We start from the raw sequence: 26243 nt of genomic DNA, 5'->3' as shown, positions 1-26243 counted from the left end.
TTACACAACAAAAATTCCTATATTGTGATAAATACTGTTATTGTGCATAGCAATTTATTACAGGTATTATCATAAACACATAATAGTAGGCAATAATCAACAAAAACTGTCCATCACCAAAGACAAAAACCCCCCCAAAACATTTAGCAGGAAATGCCCCTGTGGTTCAAGTAACCCGTTAACATGAGAAATAAAACACTGACAACAACAACAACAAAATACATCTAAAAAAGTCTGACTTACTGTTAGAAAAGCTGCTGATTTCTGACCTCATTGGAGAATAAGGTATTTTCCGCTGGCCTTTTCCCTTAAGGCATGGATCTGAAGGTTTCGTTTTGGCAGCCATTTTGCTTTTACCTCCTTTGGAAGACTTGTGAAAGATGCTGAGATCTTTTGACAGGCTGGATTTTCCCATCTTGGCTCTCATGTCTAAATCGGTGAGCATGGGGACTCTGCTTCCAGAGCTAGCCCTGGACTTTCCTGAGGAGCCCTCGATGAACTTACAAGAGGACTTGCTGAGTTTACTGAGCTTAGTGAGGGACAAGGCCTTGTCGAGTTTGGATGCCAACTGCTCCTGCTCGCTCACTCGGCTCTTCTTCACGGCCACTTTAGATGCCTGTTAAAAGAGATAAAAGCATTGAATGTATATTATTAAACAAATAGGACAGGGAATTGAAAAGAAAGAGCAGGAATGGGATCAGACACGCTGCAGGCCAGACTTGAGCTGTGGTGCGCATACAAGTGATGTGGGTTCAACATGTTTGGAGCATGTGCGCTTACCACTGCACCATTGTTCTGACTGGAACATGTCTGTGTAACGAAAACTCACATTTTCAGATATTTAGGAGCTTTTGTACAGCTCCAGTATAACAGAGACTGACCTCGTGAGAGTAGCTTGAAGATGCCTCCTGCTCGCCCCAGCTCTTTTTTTTCTTCTTCAATCTCAACGCACTGCTATCTTCCTCCTCCTCCTCATCTCTATTAGAGGCCCGAAAGCGCTTCCTCAGCACCTCCCCACTCTCCGAGTCCTCAGAGTACAGCACGCTTCTGCCCAACCTGCAAAACAACAGAGTGTTCAGCTGCAGGGCAGGCTGTGGTGAGCACAGCTGGGCCTTTTCGGTGCCTGAGCTACACACTCACTTTGCACACTTCGAATCCAGCTTGGTGGGGGGTGGAGACAGTGCGCACAGGCCATGTTTCCTCTTTCGGGGACGTCCCGGGCCCCTGCGGGCTAAACTTCTGTTCCTCTCCTGCTGCTGGATCTGTTGTTGTTGTTGCTGCTGTTGTTGTTGCTGTTGCTGCTGACGTTTCTCTCTGTGAATCGCAGGGATCATAAATTGCAGGTTATTTGATTGTTAGTGGGATAAAGTGAGGTACGTTGGCATTACTAGTCTTAATGAAGTGATGTTAAGGGATTTGATGTTAATTGAGAGACTCACTCTTTGTCTCTCCGTCTCTGCAGTTTGACAAGATCTCGCTGCTTTTCTTTGTAGCGCTGCTGCAGCTCAGCAAGTCTCACACGGTAGTCCACTTCTACAGCATCCATTCCCTCCAAAGAGGATTTGGAGAACATCTAAGAGAGAGGAAGCAAGATTAGCATCTGTGGTTTAACTTCTACAGATCTCTCAGCAGCTGTTAACACTGGCAATAGACATCTGGCCGAAATCAAGTGCACAGGCATCCGAGTGCTAAAAGGCTGGAAAGCTTAAGTATTATTAGCTAAAAGCTTTCTAGGAGATATCCCAACGCACGTGCAAATTCTGCTAAATGAAAAAAAAATTCAAATGCCACTGGAATTTGCAGAAACAGCTGTAAATGTAAAACATCAGATGTCACTAGCTGAAAACAGCTAAAATGTAAAAATTCAAATGCCACTGGAATTTGTAAACACTGTTTAAATGTAAAATGAAAACTAATAGTTAACTAATAAAATTGGGAGAAATTTACAAGCTGCTAGAAACTGAGACTACTTTAAATGTAAAAACTTTGAATGTCACTAGCTGTAAACACAGCTAAAAATCAATGCTGCTTTAATCTGTAAACACTGTTTAAATGTAAAAATTCAAATGCCACTAGTTGTAAACGCTTAATGTGAGCAATCCAAATGCTGTTGGAATTTGTAAACATGTCAGAATGTAAAAATGTTAACACTGCTTGTATTTAAAAATACAAACATCTCAGGCCCTGTTTACACCTGGTATTTTAATCTGTCTCTTTTGTCCACTTTCGACCACTTCTGTCCTGATGTTTTAAAAGTGAGGGTCTAAGGGCAGGTAAATGAATGTATGGGCTTTTTCAGATCTTTAAAAACGATAACAGAAATCTTAACTTCTTAAGCACAGGTTTAAAAGAGGGAGAAGAAAAGAAGTCATAAAAAGGCAAGCATACAGGTTCATCTTTCTTCTGTCTCCAGCTGTATTTCTTATTAGGGTTGAGCTCTCGGGGGAGGCGGATGATAACCTGAGGCTGACACTCGATGGCCTCAAGGAGGACCAGCCTGCCAGCTTCCAGCAGACTCTCCAGTCCACAGAGTATTACAGCTGCACACACAAACACACGATCGATACCAACATTAATTACCACTAGGGAGCATGGGACAGCCCCGCATTCTTCAATACATCAGTATAGGGGTGTTTCATGTGTCAGACTGCATTAAGGGATTTGACATTCAGATACATCAAAAATGGCAGGTAGTTGGATTTATTTATTATTTAAATGAATGTATTTACTCTAAAAGATTCACAGAAGAACAAGCAGCACTGGCAAAAATTCAGAATATACTCACTAGAGCTGAAACAATTCCTGAGCTCGTTTCAGCACATTTTACTTTACAGCACACTACAGTGAGCAAACCTCCCTCCCTAATAACCCCGCTTCCCTTAGAACTGCTGGAGCACACAAGATCAGATCCCACATCCTTCAGATTACAGTTCCTCTCTCTGAAATGAGACTCACCCTGTGTGTCATCTCTGGGTTGCCTCTCCATCTCCAGCTCTGCCATCTGGCTGAGCAGGGCCATGCCCTCCAGAGCAGTGGACTCTAGGGGACTGACGCCCTTACAGAGCTCAGACCTAGAGGTACACGCATCTGCCAGGATGGACACTGCTCCGGCCTGCGGAAGCTCGCTGGCCGTGACCAGGGCGAACATGCCTGCCATGGGGTCTTCAGGCAGGATGGCCACCGGTGCGGAAGAGGGCTGAAGGTGAGGAGGGCTGCTGTTAGGCAGGAAAAGATTGTCAAGTTTGGACTCCAGGTGTGAAGTGTCAGGATCTCTGAGGTCTACTGGGTTCAGGCTTTCAGAGAGATCGGAGGGTGGTTTTGTTGGCTGGATGTCACAAGCCACAAGGTGTGTGTCAGTGTAACCTGATGTAGATTTGTAGACTTGGTCTACCAGACCAATCGAGTCCTCTGCAGTTTCTGCTCTGGTCATTCTTTCAGCATCCGGCCTAGATGTCTCATACAGCCCTGTATGGCTTGAGGCGGCAGTTTCGATTTTGACAGCCTCCCCCTCTTCCTGGTCTGGTTCATCCTCTGGTGATGGTGTGGCTCTAGGGCAGGCCTCTGCCTCTGTGGGGGTGTTAGAGTCTTGCATGATGATGGGTGCAACCCTCAGGCTGTCCTGGCTCAGGATGTCTTTGCCGTCTTCCAGGTTTGGCTCTTTTTTGAACACAGTGCTGCCCTCATCCATGGACTCTGGCTCTCTGGATGCCTGAAGTGGCTCCACTACCACTGGAGAACACAAGTGCTGGGGTTTGACATCTGCGGCGGTCGCCAAGTGCTCGGATGTCTCAGCCGGCAATGGCACATCTGGTGCCAGGCCTTCAGCATCTGCGGCAGCGGCTGGCTGGAGGAGGTAGGGGTAATGGCTGCCGAATGGTGCCGTTATCGATTGGTATGGGTAGCCAGGAGGAATTTCTGCCAAAGAAACAGAAGAGAGAGCAATTTGAGGGGCTTGGAGTGCTTATGCAAAGAGTAGAGAGGCTTTGGTTCCCTGCGACAGAGTGACGAAGTGATTAATAACCCCACATGTTCTTCGGCACAAGGGCTTTATGAAACTTTCATGAACCAAATGGCCTCAGCACAAGCATCCCAAAAGCCCTTGTATACACATAGGCCTACACGTTCATGCATACACATGCATTCAGAATGCACCGTGAGCAGAAAATCTATTTATCCTGAGCATTGAACATTTTTAAAAGGGAAACCGCCAGGGGATATGGGTACAAAAGGGCTGCTGTCATAAGAAGTCTCTATTCCAGTGAAGAGACAGCTGGTAATCCCATATGTGGGGATATTTGCAGACTACTCATTAAGACTGCACTACCCTGCACATTCTGACATGAAGAATAGCGCACTGCATTTGATTGCTGTCCTGTGTGGATTCTCAGTCCCCTCTCAAACATATTTCCTTAAAAATAGCAATATGGTGATTAATGGACGTGCATTATTAAACAGCTTTCCTTTCATTTTTTTGATTAGGGTCCTTCTCATTTATTGTGCAATATGCAAATAAACAATAATTACTTTGTATGATCATGCAAATTCATAGTTGCAGCAATTTCATTTGGGAAAGCTTACCACGGTACATGGATGGGAATGGAGTAGAAGTTTGCTTCTTTAGACCGAGTGTTTCTTTCTCAGGCACTTCCACAGACTCCTCTTTGGTCTGGATGGGGGAGGTGGGAGGCGGCGATGCCGAAACGGGGCTGACTGAGTGAGGGACAGGAGACGACGGATGAGAGTAGGGCTGTTGAGGGAGGGACTTCTCCACTTTGGGTCTCTCCTCAGACTTCAGTGCGGTGACAGGCGAAGGCAACGGTGGGACGGGCAGTGGCGTCAGGGCTTTTCTATACGAGGTGGAGGGGGTTGGAGAGCGTGGGGGAGGCTTGCGTGAGTGCAGGGCTTGAGTGGGGATGCCTGAGAGACTGGATTTGGTCCCTTCAGCTCCTTTTTTGTCTGGTTTTTCATCCAAATCTGTCCTAGGTTGACTTGCATTTAATCTTTCCTGCATCAGAAAAAAAAAAATATATAAATAAATCAGAAATTAAACATCTGTTTTTCCCTTTAAAAAAAATACTAAATTACAAGCGTTTTCAAAAAGTATTGCAAATTAAAAGTATAAAATTAAAGAAAATAGAACATACAAAAATAAAAATACATAAAAATAAAAAAGGTCGAATTTTGCACTTCGAAAAAATGAGACCACAGTACAATATTTTGAACTTGATTCAAAGACTTAAATTTATGCATTTGGTTTTGGGCCTATTTTCCATGCTAAACATTCAAAGATGATGTAAATAGACCTTAAGGACTACAAAATGGGAAATACAGGAGTACCTCCCCACGATTATAATGACATTGACAAGAAGAGTCTCATACCACTAACTGTGCGTTCCTCTGCAGTTCCATGACCTGTGCTGTCTGGTGCTGGATCATGTAAAGCTCCTGTTGCCGTAGGAGCTGCTGGTGGGAGAGGAGCTGGAGCTGATGGGCATGTTGTAGAGAGCTTCCTGCTGGCGGGTACATGGCTGACCACAGTGGGGGGCCTCGCTCTAACATCTCAGCTTTTAAAAGAACAAGAAGAATATTTGAGCATCACAAAGTATATTTATTTTGCTACATGTCAGGGATATCACTCCCACTCACTTTTATAAATGCACATCTTACGCGTGTGTGAATGGGAAAGAAATTGTGGCGAATATATGGGACCTACCATAGTGTGGCAGATGCTCTGTCGGAATAACAACCACCTGCCCGGTCTGTGGATCTCGGGCAAACTGATAAGGTGGGGGGATGGAGCCTGTCAAGGCAGGAGGATATCCTGGAGGCAGCGCCTGATGAAGGGAAGGGGGACCCAGTCCTGTACAACAACAGAGGGACAAGAAATGGTTGGGTTCACCATATTTGTAGTTGATGGTCCATTTGCACTTGCTTTCTGGCAGCTTTGTGAACACTCAAGAGTTAATCCCCAAGAGAAACACCATTCCTACCATAATCTCACCCCTGTGCATGGAGCATGGACCTCGTTGAATTCCTGCCAAGATGCACAGCGCTTTAACTACATCTATTTTCTTAGGGGACATTGTTGTTTTTAAAGTAAAGTCTAGACAGAAACTCGAACGTCAGAGAACTGTGAACTGACCGTGCTGTTCGCTGTTATTCTTGGATGGAAGTTGTGGAGTGAGACTGATTGTTTCTAAGAATGTCTAAAACATTCAGCCTAGACAAAATGCTTGGGCCGTCTGGCAGGATCAACAGACTGCCTCGAGGAAATAATTCAGTGTCTAAATCCCATCACAACACAATCCCATCACAATTCAAGAGTTCATGAGCCTTTATCATTTATTATTCACTAAAATAAGAATAAATGCATGGCAAATGCTTGTTGACATAATTGACATAATTCATAATTCTAACATAATGACATAATTCTAACACTACAGCCATAGATGGAAAAAAAAGGTGGGTACCATATGGTGAGCCAGACAACCACATGGAGGGGGCTCCTGGGCGGGGCAGCCACGGGTGGGAGGCCAGGTGGGAGGCGGGGTCAGCAGGCCAGCGGCCCGCACCAGCCAGAGTCGGTCCACCAGTCACCATCAGGTTGGGGTTCAGTCCACTAGCAGACACCATAGGTGGATGCAACTGAGTGTAGTCTGCCAACTCTTTATTTTCTCTGTGAATGAAAAGAGACTTACTTAGTGGTTAACCAATCTATTGCAAAGTCAGTTAGTTTGCATTTCCTAATTGCACATTTGTGTAAATCTCCATTAAAGTTATTGTAATTAAGTCATGTTTGCTTTAAAAAAAAAAAAAGAAAAAATTGCAAAAGAAAACATGCATTTGTTGGGCAAAGATACATCATCCTCCTTTGCTATTCACCCTTAAAATCCTGATAAAAATATACTTATATTCTTATATTAGCCAAAAATGTTCTAATTTAATATATGAAGAGTTTGGTTCCAAAACGCGATAAACGCCATTTTCAAAAAATTGAGTTTCCGCCAAAATCAGTATTGTATCTGGTCGGTATTGAAAAGTCATTTATTAATTTTGCGCAAAATGCGATATCCGTCGTGTTATTCTGTCATGTTTTCTCCATTTCTTCCCAAAACGCGACAAACGCCAGTCTCCTTTTTCTGCAGAACGCGATATATCCGCTCTCCACCAATCACAGCGCACCATTCCACACACTGTAAACATTAAAGGCTTTTTTAAAAGCCGTTTTTAATACCAATGTACTTGGCAAATGTGTTTATTTAACCGTGCGGTGGCGCCAGATACTCTTTAATCGGTAATGACAAATAATTCATAACATTAACAAGATGACCATTGGAGCGACGGCTGAATGTATTTTTAGTAAATTGGCTGAATATAAGATAAATATTAGCAAAGTTTAGACTCTGTCATACATGTGAATCAACTTACTTTGTTGTGTATTTTCAATTTGAAAAATAACTTTTATATTGATGGATTAATTGCATTTTGAAAAAAAAAAGTGTCATGGATTTATTGCATTTTGGGGAAAAAATAATACGTTTTTATAATAAACTTTTTAAAATCAAAATGTAGATTTGAATTTTTTTATGTTTTTATATCCAAAAGATGCTATGTGAAAGTTTGAAACAGAAAATAGTGGTTTTCATCTTGCCAATGTTTTGGTAAAGAAAACACCTTTTTACTCAAAATAATCAAAATGGAGTTATTGCGTTTTGGAACCAAACTCTTCATATATTCTTGAAATGTTCTCCATTTAGTCATTCGACCCTTGGTGTTATGGTAGTAATGCTACCTGAATGAAGAAAGGTAATCACCGGAAAAAAAATAGAATTTGTTTAGTTATTCCCAACAAAGACTAACTTGGAGGAAAAAAAAAAAAAATCAGTTTTGGCTGTTTTTGGCCAAGGATGTTCAGTTTGGCACAACACTAATTATAACACACACACACACACACACACACACACACACACACACACACACACACACACACACATGTACAAGACTGTTGCTGTATGTTGAAATCTGAATTCTAAACAATAATAATAGTTCGCCCAAAAAGGAAAATATACAATTATTTTCTTATTCTTTCAAACTTTCAGGACTTTTTGTTTCATAAAGCTTTTAAGGTGCTTTTCTTATCTTTTTTAATCTCAATAACCACATTCATTATAGTGGCCAGAAAAGTCCTGTTTTTTGTGTTTGATAGAAGAAATAAGTCACACAGGTTTGGAACAATATGAGTGGGTAAATCATTTTCACTTTTGGCTTAATTGCCCAATATCCAGGTGTCCACATTTGATGACAATAAAAACGTATGATGCTTCTAGATTGCAAAATGCATGCTTATTTAAGACTAAAAGGAGGACTGGTGGCCATTTAGCCCCAACTGTGACACAAATTCCCCAGTCTATGACTTCTATTCTGCCTTACACTTAAGGACAGACACTGAGGGCGGAATCCTGCTGAGAGAGCCAGTCACTTTTATAAGCATCAATTTCCCCAGTGGGGAAGACTGACTTTTTCTACTCCTCGAAATGAGAGCCACACTTTGAAAATAGGCTCATATTTGCAGAGAACTGTTGCCATAAATCTGTCCACTAAGAAAACCATGCTGAGAGTGTGACCAATGAAAGTAAAATGTTGCTCCGTTTAGCCAGTGTGTGGAATCAAAGAAACAAGAATCCTTTCACATTGGCTGGATATGCTTAGTTCTTACTTATTAAGGCGAATTATTTTAATAAAAGGTTGCTTTAATTAACAGACTTTCATCCAGGAATCTGACATCTTTTTAGAGCCACCTGAACAAAGATGGCATCTATTTGGGACATATCACTGTCGCTAAATGCATGCTGAGATTTTAAACTAACTTCAGCCAAGGCAACAAAGAGTATCTTTAAAGATCCACAAATTCAAGCTGTCACTGATTTGTACTGAAGTGACTTTAATGAGTCACTTTCACAGGACACTTATGCATTAGCTGCCCCTATCACCGGCTTCCACACATCATTAAGGTGCAATAAATAAATAGCCAGCTTTCTTTTTTTTAGCTTAAACACTGTCCTTTTTTTTTTGTTGACAAAACTGTAAATACAACCTGATCCATTTTCCATCACATTTTGACAGTCAAAACTACCTATGAACCAACACAGTTGACACCCTATGTGTAACAAAAGAGCACAATATGGAAAGTACTCATATTTTAATGCTGGGATTCTAAAAGGTACCATCAGTCATTTTTATTCGTCTCGTGCTGGATGATATGGCAGTCAATTTAGGCTTATAATGACAGCTAGCAATGTGGATGCCACCAAAGCCACTGAAGAACTGCATTTGCAGTAGGCTTGCTGCGGTAGTCTGTGTTTACCGGTCTTACACTGTGTTCAGCCATACACCGATTACATTACTTTCTCACCGTGGCACTGGCAGTGTATGTAAACTTTTGAACAAGGTCATTTTTATAAATTCTGCTATTATTTTGTCTTGTGGACTACATATAAACATCTCTTATGTAAAATATTTTCAGGACAGTACTAAAAAAAACAACATGCATTTTTTATGATCCATTTTAATATGTAAAAAAAAAAATATTAATAACATTTTGCAGATTCTGCAAGGTGTATGTACACCTTCGACCACAATTGTGTTTATTTGTGTATGCACGTGTATATTATACTTCTATATAAACACACACACTAGGGCTGTCAAGCAATTAAAATTTCTCATCTAATTAATTACATGAAGTGGCAATTAATCTAAACAATTGCAAATTAATTGCACATCAAATTTGGCTGAGAAATTACCAAAAGATCATTTAAAGTCATTATTGTGTAAATCATCAAATGCATATGACAAAAAGTAGCTTCAGAAAGACCATGATGTTGAGCAAATGATGACTACATTTTTATTTTTGAATGAACCATTCCTTTAATGTTTTCTTTTTTTAATAATATGGAAATAAGAAGTTATTTTTAATGAAATTATACTCTAAGAAACGAAAACTGCCAGTAGGTGGCGGTAAATGTCTTAATGATTAAGTCATTCGTTCATTCGATTTGTTCAAGTGGCTGATTCATTCAGGAGTGAAGTAAATGGTTCTCTTTATGAATGGTCCATTGAATCATTGGTTCACCTCATTCATTCAAAATGCAGATTTAGAAAAGAAACATTGCTGTTTGTTGCTCGGAGACTGAAAAACAGCACTTGTGTGATACTGTGCTTGTTACTTGTGTGATATAGCTTACCTATATCTTATGACGTAAATATGAGACAAAAACTCAAAAAAAAATTTGCCCCCATATCTTGAATTTTAGGGACATTTTAACTGCATTCTATAGGCTCCATCGCGCTCCATTGCCCTGCAACAACTTGCAAGTATAAATGTATACTGTATGCAGAATTATTAGGAAAGTTGATTTTCTGATTTTTTTTTTTCCAAGCACATTTTTACCAATTACAAACCACATCAATCTTAATAACTACTAATAATTTTGCATTTAATCATTTATAAGCATATTATTTATAAGCCTGGAAAGTGGAAATGAAAAACGGAAGAACATTTGGAAGATAATTTTTAGACCATTTCTGCAAGACAGAATTCAGGGTAGATGAACTAAGTCCCAAAACTTACTGCCAGATTCTGGACAAGAGGATGTGGTGCTGGTCCTTCAAGAGTCACTCTCAATTTGTCTGTCTATAAAGCCTATAAAAATGTCTTCATGTATTTTACAACACTTCAGCTTGTGATTTTTATTAAGTGGGGGTCATTTTTTAGGATTCTTTACCTAACCTAAGTCTCTGGGATCCTGACACCTTGCACTTCTGGACAATGGTGGTGCTGAAGACTAAAGGGTTCCTGATTGTTTCACATTTAATTCTTCACCTTAATTCTTAATTTTTTTGCAGTTAACATGCGTCTTTTCTTCTCCACCTGTTTCTGTCTGACCCTGCTGACCCATTGAGCATTTTGCTGTCCAATGGTCATGCCTTAACTGCAATTTCTAGTATTGCATTAGTATTGCATCCTTCTCATGAGCATTTAATTTTTGACTTTTCAGTCTGAGCTAAATCTCTTTTTGGCTAATTTTGACTGTAAAAGAAAACTTGCCTAATAATTATGCACACCTGAATATGAGGTGTTTTTCATTTCCAGCCTTCATGAATGATTATATAACACTTATAAATGATTAAATACAAAATTAACAGTAGTTAAGATTGATGTGGTTTGGAATTGGTAAAATGTGCTTGGAAAAAATATGATTAATCAGCTAGCCTAATAATTCTGCACAGGGTGTATATGAAGGTATACACACTCATTGCAGACCAATTATATAATTACATAACTTTCTTTATATCTAGCTTACCACAAAAATGACCATAATCAATGTAATTTTAGCATTCAGTTTAGTTTAAAGCACCATGAACTGTCATCACACAGTTAAAATTTACAGCCAGTGAATCATAAATCATTATAAAATCACAAATGTAAAAAAATTTAAAAATTAACCTGAGAAATGACTTGTGACCTAAAACGGAGATGTTCACAGTCTTCAGATCTACTGAACTAATGCTTCTATAAAACTCCAAAAGCAGGATTGAATTAGCAGCTAGAATGATGCTTGGTACATTTCTGAGAGCTCACTTCAACATGCACTCAAAGTGTTTAGGGTGCTTTTTGTCAGCAGTTATGAACTCTCATCTTACCTTAACACTTTCTCCTGCTCGCGCTCCACACGTCCCGACAGCAGGCGCTCGTCACGGTGGCGCGTCCTTTCATCTCCTTGTTCTTCTTCTGTGTGGATTGGGCCTGCAAGGTTAGGACATTACACTAACTAAAGATGTTGGCAAACAGTTTTTAATGAATATGGTAATGTTGCCAGTGATATCTAATTTTTCACCATTTCAGACATGTGTGATCCCAATTTCCACATTTTCTGACATTCTTAGCTTAAAAACAAATTGAAACATTAGTAGTGTCTGCCAGTCTCGCAGAACTTAAATGTTACAGTTTTCTCTTTATAAATACACTGCTCCAGAAATAGCCCAAACTTATCAGTCCCAACACTCAGCACCAGTCATATTCAGTGTCTTACACATCTATGAGATTACAGACAGACTTTGCAGAGGAAAAAAAACACAGAAAGTATGCAAGTGTAACATATCACATTTACAAGAACCCACTGAGGCCCATCAATCACTTATCAATGTTTCAACACCACTGTGGCGTCATATACGGTTCAAATTGCTCTTCATAGAGAAGCAGCCATTTGGAGAATCATCATACAAAACAAGCAGCATTTCACATTCCGAACTAAACTAAAAGAGCCTTTGAAGTTTGTGTTCAAAATATCACAACACCACAGCCCTGTAAAAGATAAACGCGTAGAACGTATCCGAGCGGGATTTAGTTAGGAGTGTATTGAACCTTTCAGTACTGACAGACAGCGGCTGAGAAGGGATTGTGTTCTTTTAAACAGAGGAGGGGGACGAAAGTGCACACAGATCTCTGTCATGCTCCAGGGAAAAGGTTTCAGTCTGTTTCCAAGGTTACCAAAAGCCTGTCCGACATGCTATCCGTTTGCATCAAAAAGAGGGCAAATTAGTCAAGCAAAGCTCTGTCCCTAACACTTGTTTTAAATGTAAATTCAAACCTTCTCTCAGAGTGTGTAGACTAATGTTATTACTGCAATTTCCTTGCTCACAAGAGGACATAAATTAATGCCTTTCTCCCCACCTCTCTTTCTGTCCCTTTCCGAAGCTGATTCAATTGCTAAGCAACGAAACTAAAGTCATATTAGAATGCACTGCTTGTTTGCCACCTTTAGTAGAGCTCAGTAAATTATGTTTATAAGCAGTCGGGCATGCGGTGTCTTAAGAAAAGGCTTAACACACTCCCTATGCTAACAGGAAACACCGTGGGCCAAAGCAATAGCAAAGCTCATGCTGTTTAAGAAATAAAAACAAAAGAGGGAGTAACCTTGCAGCAGAGCATGCCCATGTAAATGGGCTGTAACAACGGAAAATAAGACCGGGTCAGCGTGTTGTACTTCAGATCCATTAAAGGTGTGAAAGCATGTACAAACAGTGGCCAGAAATGTACAATTTATGACACCTGTTCTTTTTTCTGAAGAACACAAAAGACATTTTGAAAAATGTCTCAACCGTTTTGCCCATACACTGAAAGTCAACAGTGCCCAAAACAACACTAAACCCCACTGACTTTCATTGTATGGACAAAAAAAACAAAACAAGGCATTTTGCAAAATATACCCTTTTGTGTTCCACAGAAGAAAAAAAAAAAAGTTGTACAGATTTAGAACAACTTGAGGGTGAGTAAATGAAGGAATTTTAATTTTAGGGTGAATTATCCCTTTAAAAACAATGCATGCAAAGATATGAGGCAACGCACCTTTGATGGCTCCTCCAATTGGCCTGTCTCTGTCCGATACCGAGCTGGGCTTGCTGCTGTTGTCCCTCTGACGGGCAACAGCCACCGCAATACCCACCGGGGGGTGACGAACCTCCGCTTCCCCCTGAGAAGAGCTTCCGTCTCTGCCAAAGGATTTAGCACTCTCTGGTCTCTCAGGTTCCTTCTTCAACTGCTTTCCAGGCTGCTGTGGTGGAAGGTGCTGAACTCTGGATACTCCGGGATAACCAGCCTCCAGTTTCATGCTGCCCAGTCCTCCAAATGGACTACGGCTATCGGATCCGTGCCTGGAGCCAGACTCGTTGGAAAAATTGCCACTGTACTTTATGAGGCTCTGCATGGCTGAAACCTCCCCGTGGCCCTCAGGACTTCTGCTGCTGCCTACCGGTCTGTGCAAGCCAGTAGTGTCTAGGTACATTCGCTTGCCCTCTTCCTCACCTCGGGGGCCATGGCTGTGTTGAGCCGCCAATGTGGCGATGTGACTGGTAGCATAATTGCCCATCTCAAAAGGCTTCCATTTGGGCTCAGCAGAACCCAAGCCCTTCAACGGATGCTGCTCTGAGTGAAGTGTACCTGAATCCATTCCAGAGAACGGATGGGCAGACCTTTGAACCCTATCCCGCTCTTGGCTGCGGGATTCATTCTCGAGTCCCGTTTTGATCACGTGTTTTGATGTAGTGTTAGTTAAGTCCCTGGCATCTGGGCTATTTCCAGATTTATTCATGCACATTTCCAAATGCAAGGGCTTTTTCATGGCCAAACCATTTGACCTAATTATCGAGCCTTCCTCTCGTAAAATGTCTCTCTTGACGTCCCCATGAGGGGGCGACTCACTCCTAACGGAGGACCGACCATGGTCCATATGTGTTCTCTCATTCCCCACCTGCAGGGCTGATCTGTGCGAGTCCCTCTCCCTGCTCTTGTCATTTTTATTATCTCGAGCTTGGGAGGCAATTTGAATTGGCCCTTTTCGCTCATCGTAAACCTCGACAGAAGGCACATAAGTAGGAGCTATCACTCTGTGTTCTTTGCCTGGCTCTTTCGCTGTAGAGTAGAGCGGGTACATGTTGGGTGGCATGTGGTGAGGGGGAGGGTAGGTGCCAGAGGACACCAGCCTGGGCGGGAGATGGGACGGGTTGGGCTGCAGGGAAGAGGGACTAGCATACGACACATGCAGCGTGCCAGCTGATGTAGCAACTGAATCGCATCTTTTCTGCTTGTCAGTGGAAAGGTGGCCCCCTGGCCGACTGGTTTCGTCATCCCGGTCCCTGTCCCTCCTGTCCTGTTCTGTACTAGGGTGTCTGGCTGGTGTGCCGCTACTTGTCCCACAGTTGCCATGTAAACTCTGGTGAGAGTGTTTGGGTTTAGTGTCCGTGGTGCTCAGAGCAGGCGAGTGCTGGTGAAAGAATGGCCGAGCGTGTTCCGTAGTTTTCGCAGACCTTTCTGAGTTGCCCGCTCTGCGCTCATCTTCTGCCTTGACATCCAAGGTGAGGTCCACCACACTGTGGGGCCGTGGCTCCTCTTTTGGCCTTTCTCGTTCCTTCCTTTGGAGGGAGTGGCCTAGGTCACTCTTACAGGGCTTTTCTTTTCCCAGATCTCTGCTTGAGTCTTTAGAGCTTTTGTGAGGAGGTAGGGCCTCCTTTTCCCTGGAGAAGGAGCAGGGCATGTGAGCCACTGGGCTCCTGGCCATTGCAGACTGGGAGTGCACTGAACCTGGCAGGTAAAACCCCTCTGAGAGAATAAGAACAAAGTAGAAAGAGTGAGTCCAACAAAGCTTAAGACATCTGGTGTAAAAGATAAGACTGCTCAAAGGCCCTGAAGTGCAGAAAGTATATAAAAAGATGGACCATAAACTAACTTGTTAAAACACTCTAAACAAGGCACTATCTGCAAGTACAGCAGAACAGAAATCAAAGAACTTGAAAAAGTTCATGCACTAGTTGGTGAATGCTAACAAAAACAAAGTGCTGTCCTTTTCCCTCAGCTCTGAGGCAGAATAAAGTCTAAAGTTTTACATGGTTATATTTTATTGTGACACAGGTAAATTACATAGGGTGTTAGACATAGAGCTATTTTTTAAAACCATGCAATTTTAGCAATTGCTTTAAGTTGCACATCTAGCATAATAGCTAGCAATCCATCAAACCACTCATCCATGCACTTTAGTTCTAAAGCTTAATTTCCATCTGTTAACATATTACAGAAAATAATAGAAAGAGAACATTCAAAAAGCCATACACATACTATTGGTATTTTCACAAAGATATGGCAAAATCAAAATAAGACTAAAAATAAGAAAACCCTTTCACAAAACACAAAATATAACTAAAATAAGAAAAATAATTATATTTTGCATTAATAGTAACTTTACACCGAACTATTAAATTCTGCATAAATTATTATTATTAATATTATTATTATGCATTACAGTTGGATACTTGCATATAAAGAGTCTTATAATATGCTTCATTTTCTTTGCACAATTTTTCCCCCTTTTTGATTTTGGGGTGAAACATGACCTGGCTATTTCTTCACAGTTTAGAGAGATTCACTTTATATACACTTTAGGCCTAAATGTTATAATAATAGTCATATACACACATAAATCACAGAGATAATGGTTAAACATGATTTTACAGATGTACACAGACCTTTTTGGGAGTCAAAGAGTGCATGTTGGCTGAGCTGTGGATGCTCAAGGTGGCCCAAGGGAATATAAGGGCTGGGGTATAAACTGCTTGGCAAGTGAGGAAAACCTAGAAAGGAGAGAGTACGGGCATGTCAGGTCTTATTATTCGAGAGAACTGTCAGTTCTACTTCCAGTATTTAATGCAGCATCTGTATCTGGCTATCATCAGGCAAAAGGAACGATAGTACAATAACCTTTGAATATAGTTTATGACAGTGGCACTTGAGTCATTGACTGTACATTGGTCCACAAGACCTTTCTCCAGCTGAACAAAAATCTTTCTGTGTCATTATTCAAAGCCAAATTATGCACATTTACAAACACATGGATTTGACGATTTATTATCTTATCAGTTCATGAATCTGCTTCATAGCCAGAGCAACAGCTCACCTCGACCCAATCATAAAATTGACTTATTACCACCACCCAAAGCAAAAGGAGAGAAATATTTCTCACATCTGACATCTGGTAACTGGGGAACGGCCATTCACACATGCAAAGTCATGAATTTCATCTAAGATTTCACCAAGGGCAAAGATACACAAATGCACATTCATAACCTCAATCACTACAAACAGCCATAAACAAAAGCACAAAGGCACGCACAAATAGTGCTGACACATAACATTATCCTTCCTTTAAAAAAAAAAAAAAAGCTTTAGTGAAAGACAAAAAGGTTGTCAGAGCCAAGAAAATAACAGCCCTCTAAAGATAGAAATGCTTGACATTCAAAGGGAAGGACAAAATATTTAGAGTATTATCCTCTGCAGTATAGGATCATGTAAGTGCATTCATCATTCCTAGCTGTAAAAGATTAAAAGATACGTTCAATTGGAGTGGATCACATCCTTCATTTAGAACCTCCATTGTGAGACTTTTATTGTGGGTGGGGCATGCTTGCATTTAAAACCAGCAAGACCCAAGGCGCATACGAGACCTGTTGCTGCTTTTACGGAGCGGCTTGGCAGGCCTGTACCACCCTGGCCCGCGGTGCATGCTGATCCAAAAGCGACTCTGCATTAGGACAGGTAAACGAAATGTTTGTTTTCAGACGGCCGCGTCTTAAAGCATGCAATTACTCAGAACACTATCGGCTGCGTCATGCAGGCTTGGAGGTTTGGCAAGAGGTCAGGTGGTGCTGGAATGACTCATAAGAACACCCTGAAGAAATGAGTAACCACTAAATCAAAGAGCGCAAAGTAAACGATGTGTTCGCGCTAAATGCTAGCTGCTGAAAAGAGACGAGAGCTGCTTCTGCTGCAAATGAATTGAGCGAAATGAAGCCAGAATGCACTTCTCCCATGCCTTTGGCAAAATCGCAACACAATCAGAGAGGCTTTGCTGGAGAAAGGTCAAGCAGCCATTATATTGGCCAAGCTAGCGGGGCACTGAAGCACTGTTTATGATTTCACAATAAATTTCTGCAACTGAAGAAGACCAGAAAGCAAAGTGTTAGGACTAATTTCCAAATAAATAGATTAAGGGAGAATATTTACAACACAGCTGTCCGTGCATAGCAAACTCTTCATTCTTGGCATTCAAATTTGCTGTTTAAACAGTGTGAACGGACCGGTCTCCTCTGTGTGAGGATATTGACAAGTTCAGTTTATGAACAACAGCAGGAGTGTCTTAGGTGTAATGGATTAGTTCTTACCGTCAATGCAATTTAAATCAGGTCACATCAACCATTATGGATTGACTTGCACGGGCCCGGAGTGGTCAGTTCTCCGAAGCAATGTTTAGAGAGGAGATAGCAGATACAGGGTGCTGGAGGGGCAGGTTCAAAGGTCGGCACCATTTCAGTGAGTGTTACCAGAGCTCTAAAGCAAGGTTTATTGGGGGCACATGGAAATTCATAGTCTCAAAGCCTCAAAAAAACAAAACCATGTCTTGGATCTCATATGCCATAGATTAAATTCCTCAGACAGAGCAGGCAGTGCTGCTTAAAACAGGTAGTGTCAACAGTACGCTAAATAAAGGACTGAATCAGCCCACAAAGCTAGTGTGGTAATATCTAGTCACAAGATTGCCAAAGTGCCAGTGGTTGAGATGTTTATTTATGCATCGTGCAAGTGGCAAAGACATTCTTTCGTCTATCTGTCTAAATAAGCTACATTCACATGGAAAGACTGCATTCATTTCTTTTATTTTAATTGGGAGTCAGAGACAAAACATTGCACATAAAACAACAGGGTTACTCAACATTTATCTACAATCACAGCCTCAGTCAAAGCAAAGTCTTCGTAATTAGAGATAACGGTAACATGAGAACATTAATGGTTATTGACAGTCCAAAAACAAAACGTCTACAAATACAACCTTGTTTTAAAGTGCACAGTGTGTTTAAGGCACTACAAGTAAGAAGACCGGTGGTTCAAAGGCTGTCACTTTATTTAGTACATCTCAGGCTCCGGGTAGTGCTATGCCGCTGATTGCATTCACACACCATGCCGAGAGATGATTGAAGGCGTCCTACTCTTAGCAACAGGGCTAGAACTGCAGCGCCACATTTATTTCTGTGTTCTTCTGCATGCCTCGTGAGGGGTGTGGTGGAGGCAGGAGTGCTCTCAATGTACGGCACATCTAATCTCAGTTAATCTCAGTTTCTCTAATGTAAAATAGAGAGAAAGTCTCAACCTACACAATATCTGCAGACTAATTAGTTTTGATTGCCACTGCCATTTCCTACAGTTCTGCACCACAATGTGCCTAATGCAGAGAAACTTCCTGACAAACCAGGAAACTAGATACAGGGATTCTACACATGTTGACCAATGAATTCTCAGTGCCCTTTCCATTTGCTCACGACTACTGGAAATTTTTTATTATTATTATTCCGAATCATTTTATATGGGTTGCTGGACAGAATACCTATTTGTATGCAAGGTCTGAATTTTTTTTTATTAATGGCTTAATTAACTTATTTAATTGTCAGTTTTTTGACTCTAATAAATATCTGGACATACACAATGGCTACGTCTGAAATCATGTGCTATTGAGTAGGTACTACATTTGAATTTAAATTTACTTCATGACCATTGTACATTCTATATAGTACGTGGCCTCATGGGATAGTAAAGTGTCCGTCGTATGCGCACTTCAGAATCTCACCGAAGTAGTAAGTCATCCGAGTACATTTTCACCTGCTGTTTGTCGAATACTATGAATTCGGACATACTACTCTGTTCGCATACTGTTTTTCCTATACTATATAGTAGAGAAGTATTTGATTTCGGACGCAGCTAATGTTTACAGCAGGCTTTTAGGCAAGTTTTCACTCTACCCAAACAAGCAATATCGAGCCACAAACTATAATAATATTTTTTTTCCCCCAAGGTATGAATTTAAGACTACTCATTTCCATGATGTTTCCAGTCAGTTTTAAAATTTCCTGATATTTCCAGGTTTTCCATAGTTGTAGGATTAATGTAGATAAGGGAACCTCCTAAAAATTCCTGAAGAAAAAAAAAAAAAAAAAAAAAAAAAGTGATATTCTCCCAAAACATTTGGTTTAGTGTGACTGTAAAGAGGAAAGATGTGTGTGTGTTTCTGGAGCACAGGAAGCATTTAACCTAGCTCATTCTTTAGGGATATATTACGAAGGACAGTGGAAGGTTACGTGTAAATGGGTTACGTGTGGAGAGGGAAATTTAGCTCAGAAAGGAAGTGTCAAAAAAGCAGGCCCATTAACATTCAAAAGCAAAGATGCAACGACATACCCTTGCTGACATAAAAAAGAAAAACTGTTCCCTGAGGTTCGGATTATATAAAAGTCATAGAAAAGGCTTTGAAGGAGAGGATGTGGTTCAAGACCTGTATTTAGACACAGAAGGGCTACAAAGGTCAGAAGAAACTGCACCAATTTCAACAAACCCATTTATGTGCACCAGAAAGAAGCACCTACCAGAATTTCTGTCAGTGTGCATCTGCCTCCACTTTCCCTCTTTTCATTATATTTATTATATATATATCTCCAATTTCACAAACACACCAGTATTCGAAACCGTCATCTGGACCCCAGGGACGCCACAGGAAGCGCAGCAGAACATCAAAGCGCTACCTGCGCCAGCAAATCCATCATCATAGTCAAAGAGGGGCATTCCTTTCTGAGCTGAGCCCAACGTGTGACAAGAGCAGCAGGCATGGACGCTCTATCAATCACAGAGCACCGCCCTGCAGCCGCCATCATCTCCTGCACAGTCCAAAGGTGAGCAGACCTCAGCAGCCATGCATCCGATTACAAACTGCTGCAGATAACAGACACAGACACTAGCTTGGACAAAACAAAACAAAACAAACAAAAAAAAAAAAAAACAGTGCAGCTGCAAAGCCACAGTGGCCCGTGAATTAAGACCAGGGAGGACACATTCCAGGAATACTCTGATTATTGTCTAATATAAACAGAGACGAGATCTGCACTCGCCCGATCCACACAAGGTCCACACACCCTTGTTGAGGAACGCCTTGAACTTTCAAAACTCTCATTAGCCTATACGCAGAAATTGTGTATTTTAAAGGTAACCGCCAATCAAGAGGTTATCGCGCAAAGACCTAGCGTGCATACAAGCCCCACGTCAAACAAACTAACATTTCACAGATCGCTGCAATTCATGTTTATTAATTTAACTTCAAAGATAAATCCGACAGCACGGCAGTGGTTTTCCCTTTGATTATGAAATATTTGCAATCCGCATTGGGGCGAGTGCGGCGTGCCTGATTGTTTCACACATTTCGTGTAAAAATAGCCAAATTCCACAGCTGCTACTTCGACTTCCTTCAGTTAATAAGATCCAGGTGCACCCTTCAGAATAAACAGGCATGTTCAAATATTTTCACAGGCTGCAGAGACAGAGTACACTTCAATGTCAGCTATTCATCGCAATTCTACGCAGGCAGTGTGAAGCAGGCTTACTATGATCTGTGCCAAGGTTTTAGACAATTCATCTGTACTTTCTCTGCAGGGACTAGAAACAAAGGCCTATGGGTACAAGGCCCTTCAACAAACCTTGTTAATAATCCACCCACACCCTTTTACAGAGCTAGCGTTGCTTTTCTTTCGATTGTTTGGCATACACGTGAACCATTTTGAGAGCTGAAATCTCTATCTTCTCAAAATGGCAGGGGTTGGAACGGCTTCAGTGCCGAATGAATCATCTTGTTTGAACATGCAAGTTTGAAGTTACAGCACAGATAAGGGCTTGACTTTATACACTAAGATGAGGAGGAGAGAATATGAAGGAAATGTGTAATGCAACTGCAGGGCAAAATAAAAAACTCAAAACTCTTCAGCGCTCAACAAGTATGGCTTGGTGGCCCACTGAATTTCAAGCAAGTTGATGTAAAATTCATTGGCACTGTTAATCTATTACTCCACTGACACTAAAGCTTACAGTGATTGATTATATTCATGTCTTGTGCAAACTGAAATAATATTTCATAATATTATCTATAAGGTAAAGTTATCTAGCTACCTAATGAGCCAGGTTTCATCCATATGTTTTTATGCGAATTTCAGGAAATGCTGGATATAAGCGAAATATGAATAAATTCTCAAATGTGTATAAATCTTTGCTTGTGGTGGATGAATTAGGAAATAAAAGTTGATTTATTCATTCAGTTTGTAAGACGGCATACACAAACTACCATGCTGCTTTATTATTTATGTTTTTAAGATAATCATTTTTTTTTGTTTTTTTTGTTTTTTTTACATGGATGGAAACTATTCGGTTGTTAAGTCTGACGTCACGCGGCAGCGCTTCCGGGTCCAAACGCTCTATCTCATACCACAAGAAAACAACAAATGGTGCTAATATACACACGCGATGTGGTGTAATACTACAAAAAAATTATAATCATAACCTTTATCTCCACACCAAAATTCCAGATGGCCAGACAATGATTCATCTTTTATAAATCGTTAAAATATTAATGTCTGTGACGCTGTGAGCACAGAGACTGTTGTGTAGACTGTAAGTATTTAAAATGTTTAACTTTTTTAAATGATTGATGTTTAATATGAATAAATAGCGCTCATAAACGGCTGTCGAGATGGCATTCTCAAGTGAAATGAGTCGAGGCTTGGACCCGGAAAGGGCGTTCCTTACGTCACGACTTAACAAGCGGATAGGTTTGGATGAGGTTTTAATAAAACACCAAAAATGATTTGTGATAGCCTTAGAAGCATCAGTTAAAATGGATCGGGAAAAAAACATGAATCATCATATGCCATTGGTGCCACAGAGTTGCAGTATACTTGTATAGTTACAGATTTTATTGCTATTTATAAACCTAAATTTAATGTTTTAAAAATGTACAACACTGTTGTTGTTTTTTAAAGAAATTAATACTTTTATTTGTTAAGGATGCATTCAATTGATTAAGTGATAGTAAAGACATTTATAATGTTACAAAATATGTTTTCCTTTCCTTTTTTAATGCCATCTATGGCTTCTATGGCTTACAAAAGATTTCTATTTCCAATAAATGCTGTTATTTTGAACTTTCTATTCAACAAAGAGTCATGAAAAAAAAAGCAATGCATCAGTTTCCACAAATATATTAAACAAAACAACTGTTTTCAACATTGATAATAATAAGAAATGTTTCGTGAGCAGCAAATCAGCATATTAGAATGATTTCTGAAGAATTTATTAGAATGATTTCTGAAGGATTATGTGACACTGAAAACTGGAATAATGGCGGCTGAAATTTCAGCATCATGGGAATAACATTTACATTTTTAAACTTTTAAATCATATTTTTGAGCCCTTAAAAGCTGCTAGAAATCAGTTACATCAGGCAATACAATATAATATAATATACATAGAACTGCTATACAAAGGACAGCGCTAATATCTGTCAAAGCTCTCGGATATCAACTATTGACTGCCACCAGCTATTTCAAGAAAGGAATTGTTTACAATTACGTTGCAGCAGAGTGACTGTCAGATGTGGCCTATTCTACATTAGGACTGCAGGGTCGAAATTGATTTTTTATTGTCTTTTCTACAGTCGTTGCACACCATTCACACAAATCTAGTTTATTGACTTCAAAAGAGAGAGAGAGAGGGGGGGGGGGGTTGGGGGGGTAATCCATCGCAGACATCAGACATGACTGCATATTACACATCACTGGCCGACAGCCTTAACCAGCCCCACACTCACTTATCAAAAACAATACTGCACCTTTATCTGCTTAAGCACAGTCCACACCACATGCTCATACTCCCAATACCAAGTCGATTTCCATTAACTTAAAATATAAAGCTGGCTAAAAGTCCCTGTGGGTCGTATCATAGAGGGTGTGTTTTTTCCATTAGCCCGTCCACCCAGCCCTGCCTGTCACCCAGACCTCTGACTACAGCCTTTGTCTGAGTTCACTGATCTGCCAACAAACCTAATCGTTAAACCCAATACGTTCAAGCTGCCATGTGCAAATGCAGGTCCCGCTTTGCTTTAAGCAGTGACATGCTTTGATGTAAAAAAAAAAAAAAAAAAAAAATGCAGTGATTCTTACCTTCATGAGGGTGAGAGGCCCAGAGCTGGGCCATTTGCAGGCTGGCTGAGTTGGGAGCTCGGAAGGCCGGATCCGACGACCCGTGAGCGCTGGAGGCGCTGACGTATCCGCCAAGGAATGGGCTTGAGGCACCTGGGAAGGCATCACCTGCGAAAGAGAGGATCAATCGTTTGCTTATGAAGTGCCAGAATAAAATGAGGCTGTAAAAAGAACGTAAGCGCTGTCATTTGATATGATGACATTCCACTCAGGAGAAAAGCCTTGGCAAAAGTGGAATGATTAGTCTGTGAAGCTCTGCGGTTTTCTTTTGAAATTCAGGAACCACAATCACAAACCTGTTCTGACTGCCGGACAGCCTTTTAATTCCCTTCAAAAGAAGAATGTTTACTGAGAGGCACAGAAAGACCACAAACACGAATTTCATTTGCTTGTAAACAACTGTCATGAATAATTATTACTCATCCTAAATGTTATGTTAACTGTCATTACAATAGCCACCAGATGTGCAGCTTCAAAAGGGGGAATGTCTAAATAAACGCACGTTTTCTTTTTGCCAGCTTTGACATTAGAGCAAGAGACGACGCAGAGACATGTATGGTATTCGGTCCGCCGCCTCCCTGGAGTTTTTAAAGTTGAATAGGTAACACCAACAGCGATAGCGCATGTGGTTTCTCCACAGAGATCTGCAGAAATGTTTACAAATGCTGTTCAAGTCCGTGACGACTCTGGACGGGTCACTAAAAATCCACTGGAATGGATTGAAGAGTCGCCCAAGTAGGGATATTGCTTGCATTTAAATGGAGAGTTCACCCAAAAATGAAAACTATCATCATTTACTCATCCTCATGTCACTGCAAATCCATAAGGTTAATCTTCAAAACACAAAACAGATATATCTTTTGAATTCATTTATTTTTATGATCATTCTATATGATGAACAGATTTGTTTAGATGTAAATGAAAGCCTAAATTAAATCCATTCATCATATCTTTGCATAAGACTTTTTAGTTTGGATCTTTAAAGTTTTGGTTACCTGAACATTTAAAGGAGGGACAATAAAAGGTTTCATTAAAAATATTTTAATTTGTTTCAAAGATTGGTTTGCATGACAATTTTTATTTTTGGGTGAACTATCCCTTTAACCCATACGGCACACTATTCAAGCATGACGTATAAACGGAGGGCAGTGGAAATTAATGAGCCCTTCCCCCAATTCCTCCAATACAACAGCTCTCCGTTCCCACATGCCTTTCCTCAATCCAGCGTAGGAGGGGCACTTCACACTTATTACTCAAACCAGAGATGGACTCGGACACACTTTCACAGATACACATACACACAGCATTTCCTCCTGTGCTGCAGACACCTTGGCACAATGGGTCCATTTTTTGCATGTGTAAATAGTGCATTAGCATGACAAGAGGAGGAGGAACAACAAGGCATCAACGGCAACATGAGCCTTTTGTCGGAGAGGTTAGCATGCGATTAACCTAGGAGGGAAGCAGTCTTGCTCTGCTGATGAACCGTTGGGCCATTGTATTGCACATCGCTAACAGCAGATGTGAACCTTTTAGACTGCATCTAAACATTAACCACAGGACAGATTACACCTCTGGATGGGGTGCAAATGGAGGAGAGGAGATAGTAGAGCAGGAGGGGATCCATATTTGCGAGATTGGGAAGGTTATAGTGCAGTATGCAAGACAAAAACCATTAGAGATCGACTGATATATCAATTTACCGATATTTTCCCCGATTTTTAAGCATTTTACCATAATCAGATATCGGTTTTGTAATATCGGATTTACCGATAAACGCCAGCATCTTGTGGGTGTTTTGAGAATTGCGCGCAGGATTGCCATTACAGCGCATTTGAGGGGAGACGAGACAACGGCGTGCACAGGTAAAGTAGCCTATACTTACCTGTGATTAGTGAAATTTATTTAACATAACAGCCATTAATGCACAAATTAGATGTGTTACATAAATGCCTGAAATGTAGCTAGTTTATGCAGCTTGTATCTAAGAAAGAGAGACAAGCTCATGGAGTCACATAAGATAATCTGTCAAGTCCTGTCCAACAAAGATGTGACTTTGCATGAATTAAATAATACAGCCATGAATGAGCACATGTTGGAAATAAAAGCACTGAATATAATTCTCTGTGTTGTCTATGCTTATCATTAGTCTCGTCAAGTCGTCTGCATTTCGCTGGTCAGCGGGTTGATGCTTAGGAAATGCTCCTCCAGCACGGCCATGGAACTTTTAACAAGATTCACTTGTTTAAAACACCGTAATTATATAAACATTTACTATATAACCATTAATTCGCTAATAAACATCCAAGTAAACGCAACTCTATGGAAATTAATTTATTATCTCCGCAAGTGATCGCAGTTTGAGTATAGTTGTGTGTAAATGCAGATAAACAGCGCTTTGTCAGCAGATATTTCATAATCTAAAACGACAAAAATTTATTAATAATTCTGATATAACATACCAGTTGAAAAATGCAATAAAATATGATGTTTTGTTTGTTATATTCCAATATTCCAGAGATTATTCAGTTATTTAACATTATCCAGCTAATTATTCTTCACTCTTTACTTTAGCC

General features: G+C 40.5%; 1 protein-coding gene across 6 annotated transcripts in view; it reads right to left on the bottom strand.

Moving 5' to 3' along the window:
- Positions 1 to 26243, bottom strand: part of tnrc18 (trinucleotide repeat containing 18) — a 74415-nt gene that overhangs the window by 27716 nt on the left and 20456 nt on the right. For all 6 annotated transcript variants that reach the window (XM_048192404.1, XM_048192398.1, XM_048192394.1 and 3 more), the window contains exons 3-16: positions 23629 to 23775; positions 16075 to 16179; positions 13406 to 15154; positions 11701 to 11803; positions 6471 to 6676; positions 5714 to 5860; positions 5380 to 5564; positions 4579 to 5005; positions 2956 to 3915; positions 2389 to 2540; positions 1440 to 1573; positions 1141 to 1314; positions 882 to 1056; positions 244 to 616 (exon numbers count right to left, since the gene is read on the bottom strand). In XM_048192404.1, coding sequence (XP_048048361.1) covers positions 244 to 616; positions 882 to 1056; positions 1141 to 1314; positions 1440 to 1573; positions 2389 to 2540; positions 2956 to 3915; positions 4579 to 5005; positions 5380 to 5564; positions 5714 to 5860; positions 6471 to 6676; positions 11701 to 11803; positions 13406 to 15154; positions 16075 to 16179; positions 23629 to 23775 — 5037 coding nt within the window. The remainder of the gene's footprint in view (positions 1 to 243; positions 617 to 881; positions 1057 to 1140; positions 1315 to 1439; positions 1574 to 2388; positions 2541 to 2955; positions 3916 to 4578; positions 5006 to 5379; positions 5565 to 5713; positions 5861 to 6470; positions 6677 to 11700; positions 11804 to 13405; positions 15155 to 16074; positions 16180 to 23628; positions 23776 to 26243) is intronic.

The sequence above is a fragment of the Megalobrama amblycephala genome, linkage group LG1 (assembly GCF_018812025.1).
Source record: "Megalobrama amblycephala isolate DHTTF-2021 linkage group LG1, ASM1881202v1, whole genome shotgun sequence".
NCBI classification, from domain to species: Eukaryota; Metazoa; Chordata; class Actinopteri; order Cypriniformes; family Xenocyprididae; genus Megalobrama; species Megalobrama amblycephala.
The sequence above is the reverse complement of the archived record's forward strand: the minus strand, read 5'-3'. Positions and strand labels throughout refer to the sequence as shown.